This window comes from Drosophila bipectinata, chromosome XL, assembly GCF_030179905.1.
Source record: "Drosophila bipectinata strain 14024-0381.07 chromosome XL, DbipHiC1v2, whole genome shotgun sequence".
Taxonomy (NCBI): Eukaryota; Metazoa; Arthropoda; class Insecta; order Diptera; family Drosophilidae; genus Drosophila; species Drosophila bipectinata.
The window spans coordinates 7,032,376-7,042,859 of NC_091734.1; the positions used below are offsets into that span (position 1 = coordinate 7,032,376).

General features: G+C 49.9%; 2 protein-coding genes across 2 annotated transcripts; both read left to right on the plus strand.

Annotated features, from left to right (window-relative positions):
• The first annotated feature begins 2,732 nt into the window (after positions 1-2,732).
• On the plus strand, positions 2,733-4,574 carry Ir7a (Ionotropic receptor 7a). The gene has a single exon (XM_017237404.2). The coding sequence runs from the start codon at positions 2,733-2,735 to the stop codon at positions 4,572-4,574; it is 1,842 nt and encodes a 613-aa protein (XP_017092893.2).
• Positions 4,575-6,191: 1,617 nt separating this feature from the next.
• Positions 6,192-6,506, plus strand: LOC108122687 (uncharacterized). Its single transcript, XM_017237405.2, has one exon. It carries the CDS (start codon positions 6,192-6,194, stop codon positions 6,504-6,506), a length of 315 nt encoding a protein of 104 aa, XP_017092894.2.
• Positions 6,507-10,484: the final 3,978 nt, after the last annotated feature.

The following is a 10,484-nucleotide window of genomic DNA, read 5'->3' on the forward strand; positions in this document are numbered from 1 at the left end:
TCAAGTTTCCGACAAACATCAACATGACGCCAAGATAAAAAGCTTCCAGGATGCGCTGGCATCGCTCAGCCACTGCAGGACAAGATAAGACACATCATCAGGAGCAGCGGCAGGATACCACTGCGAGAAAACAGACTACCTCCAAAGAGGGCCCAAGGAAGAGCAGACTTTGTTGCCCAACGTTATGGATGAGATATTTTCGAGTGTAGAGATGCAGGACTACAAGTTGGTCTATTTCCAGGACTTGGCTTGAAATTGGCTGGCTGCTGCTTGGCTACTATTGCTCCAGGGCGGCAGCTGGGCAGAGAAGGGCTGGGCTGGGAAGGTCCTTCCCGGCTGCGGGTTCAAGTGTCAGCCTTTGCCGGCGAGGCAGCCTCAAGTTGTGTTCGTTTGTGTTTGCTTTGAAAAGTATATTGGATTGGCCGCAGCCGCAGAATCACATATGTATATACATATATCCGACTATAGCCAGAGATATATCTGTGCTATATGCTGACTGTCTGATATATATATATAGGAAGGGCGGTCTGCTGCTGACGTTGAAATGCTTCCACATCCTTTTGTTTTTAAATGTGTGGTCGAGCCAAGCCGAACGCAAATATTTTCCATAGTTTGCGGTGTGAAAAGTCCATCACTGTTTTTTGTGTTTAGATTTCCCCCCCACTTTTCCCCCCACTGACAAAACAAAGCCACTTTAAATGTTAAACAAAATTATAACTGAATTCATATAGGCCGGGGTGGCAAAAAAAGGGCCGAAGAAAAAAAGGTTAGTTGTCGAACAAAGGGAGAAATAGGGCGCTGTTTGAATTTCTGCTGAAGTTAACATTTTTATAATTCCATTAAGCGGCCGGTCCTGACTCCTGCCCCCCCCCATCCCTCCCTCTCGTGTGTAACACGAGGATAACCTGCCCCGGCACACACCCGGCCGTACAAAGTTGGTCCAAAAAGTTTCTGCATTCATAAATCATTTCCCTCTTTTTTCCAGCCTCGGCCTCGGCCTCAGCCTCACCTTCCTGGCGGGCTTTAAAGGTGGAAAATACTTTTCGCTGAATTTGTAGAAATTCCAGGGGTGTCGAGGGGGGGGCGCAAGGATATCCAAGGTACGCTCATGTTTCATATGCCACATTAGGTGGCTGGATGACTGGATAGCTGGGTGGTCTGGGGGCAACGTTAAGTTGCAACTTGTTGCCCGCTTGGGTTACACGATTTCTGCCAGTCGCTCCACTCCTTTTTGTCCTGGCATATCCTTGTCATTTTTAATTTATGCGCAGACCGGGTGCTCAACTTTGGCAAAACTTACGGGGCGACGACCAAAAAGGACTCCCAAGTAGGACTCGAGGAGCTCCTCAAGAAGGAGCCGGGGCCAGAGTGGGAGCAGGAGCCATATCATTGCGGTTTCCTAGTGTTGTGCCATTTAATTGGATCCTTGATCGGAAATGGGTTTCTTTTATTCAAACGGAAAAGGGTTCCGCCACGGTCCCTGCATATTTGAGGAGGAGTCTTCTCCAAGAAATCCTTCGAACGGGATGCCAAGTGTAGTATAATCGTAATTACACTCCAAACGTATGCACAGTCGCAGTTAGTCCCCCACTTGTCCCCCCCCTTCAGCGACTTTTGGATACTTTTGGGGGAAAACTTTTAATTTTGCAACTTTTGTCGCCCGGCTGGCATATGTCCTTGCTCCCTGCCAGCTTTGGAAACTCTGCCTGTGGCCTGGCAGTTGCTCCTCGATTGGTTCAATCTGGAGACAAGTCACTTGAGAAACTATCCCTCCACGAAAAACAGGGAGCCTGCATGTGTTATCCTGGCGGGATTCTCGCTCTCTCCAGCGACTCACAATCGGTTTGTTTATGAAAGTCGCCCACTAATTGCAAACAAAGGATGTGTAGTAGGTGCCAGGATATGAAAGGCACTGACAGAAGTACAGGACTTGCTACAAAAATAATAAAAACCAAGCTAGTATCTATTCGGCTTTACTTTTCTCGCAGTGTACGGCTGTGCATTCATGCATGCAGCATGTGGCAGGGGCGTGGGGCGTGGCAGGAGCAGTTCGGACATATCGCTTCGTTTTTCGTTGCGGACCCAGGACCGCATTTGCATTTATATGCACATCCTTTGTGCCCAAAGGATATTACATTTTTCCACTTCAAGCATTTTTGTGAATTTAATGAAATTTTTAATTTTTATGCGCGCCAGATGGACGCGGGGAGGGAGGGGGTTCGTCCTGCATCCTTCGTCCTTCGTCCTTGGCTCTTGTGCTGCCTTTCGGTTGGACTAACAAGCCACAGAGATATGCTGCATTTGCTTTGCATTCTCGGCGGGCAACTTTCCACGAAGATAAACAAAAAGCCCTCCTCCCCCTCCCCCCCTCTTTATCCTTGTTTTTCGCCTACAGCCAGGACCCCCCTCGCCCCGGGGGAGTATCCTTTTTGTGGCACAAAAAGTTGAATTGGCTTTTGGTTAGCACTTGTATTGCACTTTACACTGCGCTCTGGATTGCGGCCAGTGTTTCTATTTCGTTGGCTCCAGCCTGAAGGATACGTCAAGTTATAGATGCCATAAAGGATATAGGATACAGGATACACTTTCGATTCCCTGCAGAAACTGCATTAAGTTAATTAGTCCGATTGGGGCTTCATTAATCCTATCGGCCCCTGGATCGGACGAGGACGAGCATTACGGAAATTAGAAGTCGGAGCAGTTGCTCCTGGATAGCCAACTGCAAAGGACCTATGTTGTGGTGGCTACTTCTCCTGGCGGGGCTGGCCGAGGGGACCTTGCTGCCCGTGGTGCCCTACCGGCCTGTTCCTCTGGCGCGCGCTGCACTGGCCATCCTCAAGGAGCAGGTGAGCCCCTCGCAGAGCACCCTGACGGTGATGGAGCTCAAGCGAGAGGACGAGCACAGCGACCACGATGAGGAGGACCTCATGACTTCGGTGGTGACCGGCTTGGGGGACTCCATGGCACTCAGGATCTACCAGAAACTGCCCGACGAGATCCCGTCCAGCCACGTCCTGTTCCTGGTCCACTCTGCAGAGTCGTTTGGATCCTTGAACTTCAACTTCTCGGGGCAGCACAGCACGCGGGAGTACAACTTCCTGATCCTGCTCACTCGACGCATGTCCTCGCGACGCAACCGCCTCCAGGCCTTGCGGGAGATATCCAGGGCGTGTGTGCGTTTCCACATCCTCAACGTCATCCTCCTGTCCCAGAAGGTCAGCAGCGTGGTCCTCACCTACGGCTTCAAGATCTACAACGAGAAATGCGACCTCAACCTCAACCTGGAGCTGCTGGATCGCTACGAAGGAGGGGCCTTCCGGAAGGACCGCAAGGAGAGGACCTTCGACCGGATCCTGAGGAACATGTCGGGCTGCCCCTTGAAGGTCAGCTGGTACCCCCTAGAGCCGTTTGTGTCCTTTCGGGGGAACACCAGTGACCCGGCGGAGCGGGCCCAGACCTGGCGACTGACCGGCATCGACGGGGAGCTCATCAAGCTGCTGGCCGAGATCTTCAACTTCAGAATCCAGCTGGAGGAGCCGTGCGACAAGTGCCTGTCGCACGACATCAAGGACGGCTGCAGCGGCTGCTTCGACCAGATGATAAACCAGACGTCCTCCGTCTTGATCGGCGCCATGAGCGGCTCCCACCAGCACCGGGAGCACTTCTCCCCCACCACCGCGTACTACCAGAGCTCCTTGGTGTTCGTCCTCCACATGGAGACCCAGTGGGGGGCGGTGGCCCAGCTGGCGGTGCCCTTCTGCGCCACCGTTTGGGTAGCACTGGTCGTGAGCAGCGTCCTCCTTGTCCTGCTGCTCTGCGTCTCCTGGATGATCAGAGAACAGGGCCCGGCAGACGTCTCCTCCCACTTCCTGCAGGTGCTGACCACCCTGATAGGCAATCCCCTGGTGTCCTGGCAGCTGCCGCGCAGCTGGAAGACGAGGATGCTGTACGCCATCTGGCTGCTGGTGGCGTTGGTCCTCCGGGTCATCTACCAGGGCAAGCTGTTCGACTCGTTTCGCCAGCCGTACAGCAAGGCCCTGCCGGGGGACATCTCCCAGCTGATCGAGGGCAACTACACGCTGATTAGCCAGGAGTACCTGGACTTCTATCCCCGCAGTCTGACCGTCCTGACGCGCAACGGCTCCAAGGACCGCTTCGACCACATCCAGGCCGTGGGTGAGCACGCACGACTCACCACCACGTCCCTGATATCCAGCATGACCTTCTACAACCTGGCCAACTGGAGCACCAGCCGGCTGACCCACATCAAGGAGCACATCCTCCTCTACCAGCTGGTGATCTACCTGCGCCGCCACTCGATCCTGAAGTTCGCTTTCGACCGGAAGATAAAGCAGCTGCAGTCCGCGGGAATCATTGGCTACTACGTCCGGGAGTTCGACCGGAGCCAGTACAAGGTGTCCGCGGTGCAGTCGCACGAAGTGTCTGCCCTCCGCATCGAGATCTTCTGCGGCTTGTACTACGTCTCCGCCATCTGGCTCTCAGCAGCAGTCCTGGCCTTCGTCCTGGAACTGCTCAGCCTGAGGATCACCTGGCTGAGGCGATACTTTGAATGAAAACTGTAGCCTGAGAGAGAAATAAACGGTGTGGGGCACCTTTTCCCGAGATTTTAGGTCATTAGGACATTGTTCTGGGGAGCATTATTTTTATCTTCAATCTTCATGGAACTTCCTCGGGCATGGAGCTTTTTTCCCAGAAAGCCAAAGACAATGGGGGGCTGTTGGTTAGCCGTTTGGGCCACAAAAAGAGCAATAACACGGGTGGAGGTGAAGGGGCGGTACGGGCCACAAACAAAAGGCGGAAGGAGAAAAACAAGACATGTCCGACATAGAACGAACTCATTAGCCTACATGGCCGCATTTTCCGCCTACACACACACACACACTAGGGTGACTCGATGGGGTAGCCGGAGAGATATTATATCTTGAGGATATGCATTGTAATATTTTTAAGAAAGCCCACTACAGAGCACTGTTTTAATGTCTTATGTGTAACTTTTCATTTAATAAATAATATTTTTTCTTCAAACCAGGCCACCCTAGCACACACGAGTGGGTATTTCTGTCACAAAAGTGGCCATGGCTGGGGGCTGTGGGGCCAAAGGTCCCCAAATGGAACACAAATGCGCTCTGGCTTGTTGCAGCCGTGTGCTCTCCTTGTTGCTACACATATTTTGTTTGCTTAAATGCCGGAAGTGTTGCAGGCCACTGCTGGGTAAGGGGCAGTGGCAGTGGCGCCCCAGTAGCCTCCCCAGGAATGGCTGCAAGTAGCAAATGCTGTCAGCATATGTAGCATTGCATGTGCAAAAACCCGGCTCTTACTGTGATTAAAACCAATCATAAAAAATCTCTAATACTATTACTAATTAAAGATTAAGTATTTCGGCCTCTGCTCTGGAATTGGCATTTGAATTTGTGGCTTTAATTACTTGGGTGGGTTTCCGGCCAGCCAATGGGCGGACACGCCACCCTCGTCCCCTCCCCGGCGACGGAGGCTTTGGGCCAAGTTGACTCTCTGATAAGAACTGATAGCAAAGGTAAACAAAGGCCAGAAGCCAGAAGGCAGAAGGCAGAAGCCAGATGCCCTGATGCCCTCCATCGGCGGGCTTCTCGTTTGGCGGGAAACGCTGTAATTCGTCAGATACGATTTGGCCCAAAGCGCATGTGCTTGAAAGCCAGCGTTCGTTCGGCATTCGGGCCGGCTTTCGGTTCTTTTTGGCTTATTTATTCCGGCCTCGGGGCCTGGGTATAAGAGTGGCAAAACCAGTATATCTCGGCCGCATCGGTGACATAGAAATGTCGGGAAATTTATGCAAGATAGAGGCGAAGGTTTGGCCAGAGATCAGGATCGGCATAAATTTGGGAGCCTAATAGGCAGCCGAAAAGTGATTCTTTGTAGTCCAAGGTCTCTAAAGTGCACTTGAAGAAAATAAAGGGCCTAGAAATAGAGCTATGAACATGACCCACCATTAGAAAAGTAATACAAGCTTCCCAAATCATAAAGTTAATGCCAGACTTCTAGAAATGAGTTTCTTTTAAAGTTTACCTTCCGAAAGAAAAGTTTTTAAGCCCCTGCCCTTATATTTCTCAGTGCACCTCTTTTGGCCATAAAAAGAAGCACCACTTGGCCTGTCAGCTCAGTGGAAGTTCCCCAGCCAAGACACCACAGCGAAGATGTTGCCGAAAACCCTGATTCTGGTTCTGATCCTGACGATTGTCGTCTGCTGTTTCTCGGCAGAACTGCCCAGAAACGCTTACTTGCCGCCGTTCCTGAGCTTCCAAAGGCCTGCAGAAAGGATAACCGCTGAGGAGGCAAGCTACCGCGAAGGACCTCCATTGGAGAGCGAGGCTTTGGGAAGATATGCGCCGATCTTCCTGGACTTTCCGGCCCTTCAAAGTCCCCTGCGGCAACAGCAGGAGTACGCCCTGGACTTGCCCTTCGAGGAGAAGCCCCTGGAGTTTGACAGTATCCTGGCTGCCTTCTATTAGTCCTGATTGGAGGCCTAAGAATTATAAACATCCATGAAATGTGAGCCAAAAGTTGAATAAATTGTCGGTTTATTGAATTATTTCTTGACACACAACTGAGTCTCGAGTCTTAAGCCATCTTTCTGCGAGTGTAGCACAGGAGGAGTGCAACTTTGACTTTCTGGTGGTGAGTGCTGCATAACCGCAACTTAATCCCCGACCTGTCCTTAGCCGTATCAGAAACTTTTGCCTCGATCCGGGCTTGGACCCCCTTCCCCACCTCCTGCCCCAGCCCTTGGTAAGTCCTTAAATGTGTATGTGTGTGTGGGTGGGTGCGGTTTTAATCAAGTTTCGCCACTTAAGTTTGTGCTCAGGTGGAAAACACTCAAAAGCCGCCTGACCGAACCAACTCCTCCACTGGACTGAATCCCCTTATAGACTGACCTCCCCCACCCACCCCCTGCCCCTGCCCCTTTTTTGGGCAAAGTTTCAAGAGCTTTGCGACGCGTTGTTGTTGCTGTTGCTGTTGGCTTTCTGGTGAGTTTCGCTTTTGTTTTTAATTTTTTTTTCCCCATTTTTTCTTCCCTTCTCAGGAGTTGTGTGTGGGTGGGTGGGTGTGTGTTTGGTTTGGTTTTTCGGTCTGATGGGTCAACCTGTTACACATCCGTATGCCGGGTATGTACATTGTTTGAGGCGACACCCCCGCCACACCTTGAGCTACTCCGCCATCTCCTGCCCCCCCTGTGAACTTTCGTTTGGAACTTTAAAATCAATTAAACTGAGTGCCAGCATGATTGGGCGAATTGATCCACTCATGTGCTTTCTAGTGTGATTAACTAAGCACATTCCAGATATTAAATTTCTAAAAGAGATTCTTTAATATTTTCAGATTCTAAAGGAAGTCTGCCTCTTTCCTATACTTGAAATTATAGAACATGCTTATACTCCATATATGTATGTACCATTTTATATACCTTTCTTAGCCAAAGTCAATTGTCAAATTGCTAGACCCCCTCACCCACTCCTACATACCCTACATACCCTTTGACATATGTATGTCGGTCTGTTTTGTTGTAAGCTTCATTATTTGCCAAGTAAAAGTAATGAGACTTTTGTTGCCCCGTTGTTGGGTTGCACACGAGTGCCTTCTATGAGTTCGCCGTGTTTGCACGCCCACACAAATACAATGTGCTCTGCAGAAAATAAGGTGCCACCCAGCCCCCAGACCCCACCACCCCCACCACACATACACACACACTATTGGATGTGAGAGTATCTGTGAGAGCTTATATGCGCGTTGGCCTTTTGTGTGTTGGACAAACAAAGGCGAACTGCGTTGACAGACAGCGGATCGTACAGTGGGTCCTACTTAGACTCCACCGAAGAGAATAATACTGGGTCTAGGTATGACTTTCCACTAACTATTTCTCCCTGTGTAGTGTCGCAATAATAAGCAACAAACTGGCAGCTGAGTAGAAGCATTTGGAAATGCAGGAAAGACCTGCTTTGGACTGCAGATAAGTCGCCTGGGGGACTCATAGAGGTCCTGGCTTTCGGCCAGCTGGCGATAAGAACCCGATAACATCCTTAGCCCTCCTGCAGACCCCCTGTTTGGCAAGGCCCTCTGCATAAAGTAGCTACTGCTACCATACAAGCCATAGGAAATAAATTAATTTTCATAATAATTGGTTCGCGCAGCCATCCTCCCTCCCTCCCGCTCCTCCCCCACTGCCAACCGACCAGGGCATTCACTGCATTGCCCGGGGGCCCTGGGCGAAACCCTTTTCGGAACTGGGCGCCAATAATAATAACATTGTTAACACAACGTGCGCATGTAATAAAATCGTTTATTGAATTGGCCATAAATTTTCGCAGCTACAACAGCCGCAAAAGGCAGAAAGTCAAAAGCCTGGAGAGTGGAAGGATGGAGGTGCGGAAGGACCTCGATACCATAGAAGGATTGTGCCTTTTGTGCGAAAGTTTAGAGAGAGTTTAGGGAGCGCATCAGGCCACAAGGCAAAAGGATAGACAGGAAAATCAAAAAAGGGGAAAAACGGCAGAGCCAACAGGAGGAGGATGATGGCATGGTGCTGAGCTAATACCTTGTGGGTAGCTCTGTGGGTGGCCCTGGGTCTTCTGGTCTTTGTGGGGGATATATTTCACCTTTCAGCTAATTCAGCTACTGGAAACTTTGCAGCTCTCCAACTTTGGAGTGCCAAGAGCTAGCTTAAGTAATTAAATTGCCAGCTTGAGAGCTTCGAGTGATCTCCAGCGTTGAGTTAAAATAGTTGGGAAACGAGTTCCAGAATCCGGGTTAAGAGGTCGTTTTAACAAAATTAAACAAAAATCAGATGAATTAATGCACAATGTCTATTATCTGGAGCAAGGATCTTCGAAGGACTCTGCATCCTTCTTTTGTTAATGCGGGGAATCGAGTTCCATTAATTTCCGACAGCTTTTTAAATGTCCAACATAAATTGCATGTACTGTCATTAATAAGCATAGGACGAGGAGGACTCGAACAAGGACTCCTTGTAGGACACTTGGCGCTTAAAATGTTTTCAATGCTGTTCAATAATTTCCCGCCAAAAAGGACATCGCCAAGGACATCGCGCCAAGGCGATGCGAGGACAGCGACTAATGAGCTTGATAAACGAGCCAAGACGAGAGCAGCCCGAAAGATAAGACCCCATCTACCCATCTCCCTCTCTCTCCCCCCCCCTACCGTTATTTAAAAAATGGCGCGCTCAATGAAGTGATGTGTAAATAACGGTATTATATTTCAAAAGGCTCTCCAACAAGGCTAAAACCCGCTCATCTTGGCTCAACGTTAGCCCCCCTCTCCGCGCTAATTATTGGCGAGGGATATGCAGGAGGAGCCCCCGGGGTGGAGGGCTTATCCTCGCCGAGTGGTACAAAGGACATTCCATGCAAGGACTTGCCGATGGTGAATAATGAATGGGATCCAGTTGGGCAACAATAGAGCCTCGAGAGGATTTTTGCGATGCTATTTAAGAGGAGCAAAAAATACTGCCTACGTCAAGGACACTGCGATACAGTCTAGTTGGACGGGAGGATCGAGGACCAAGGACCTTATACTCCATTTTTTGAAGGATAACTGGCATTAATACTTTTTCCCTCAGTGTGGCCACTCCACTTTAGTTGTAATATGCTAAACTGTGAGAGTTGACGACGCACAAAAGTGCGGCATGCCAAGTATGTGGCCCATTACACCCCCCCTCCCTGGATCCAAAGCCCCTCCATCCACCCCACTAATGTGGAGTGTATAAAAAATGTAAAGAAAAGAGCCCCGAACAGGGGGGAGCTGGGTCCAGGAGGAGGGGGGCTAAAAAGGACACAAAGCAAAGGCACAAACTGTAGCCAAGCACTTTTTGATTTATGGAGAGCCGAGCGGGACTAGGTTGGGGCACGAAGGATACAGGGCCAGCTCTATGAGGGCACAGTTTGGTCGGAAGTGTAGACAATTTGTTAGAATTTATAGAAAAAAATGCAGGCCGCCCTGCCCGAGATAGAACTACTACTATAAGTAATGCACCGAAAAAAAAATATCCCAGGATAGGATACTCCGAAATTATACCAAGAACTACCCATAGAACTCCCCCATCACCCACTGTATGGATTAGGGACGCAGCTTTAGAAGCTACTTCTATCCTAATATGGCAGGCATTTCATTTTTAAAGGAGCCCGGGAACAAAACAAATGCCTCGGCTTTTGTGCGAACTTGAAACTAATGATTTTCACTTACCACAGCGACAGAGGGAAAGCCGGGGGAAAATTTAGAGAGTCAGTCGGTCTCAGTAGAGTCTGGAGGATGGGGGGTTGGATGGGATGCCACACATGGCATCTTTCTGCACAGATTTACATGACTTTATGTCATTGTTGGTGCTTCTGGTCCCGTGCACCGCCTCTGTCTGTTTTTACGACGTCAATTATGTTTATGAGTGTCTAAACAAAAAGTCTTATAGGGCTGAAGGCATT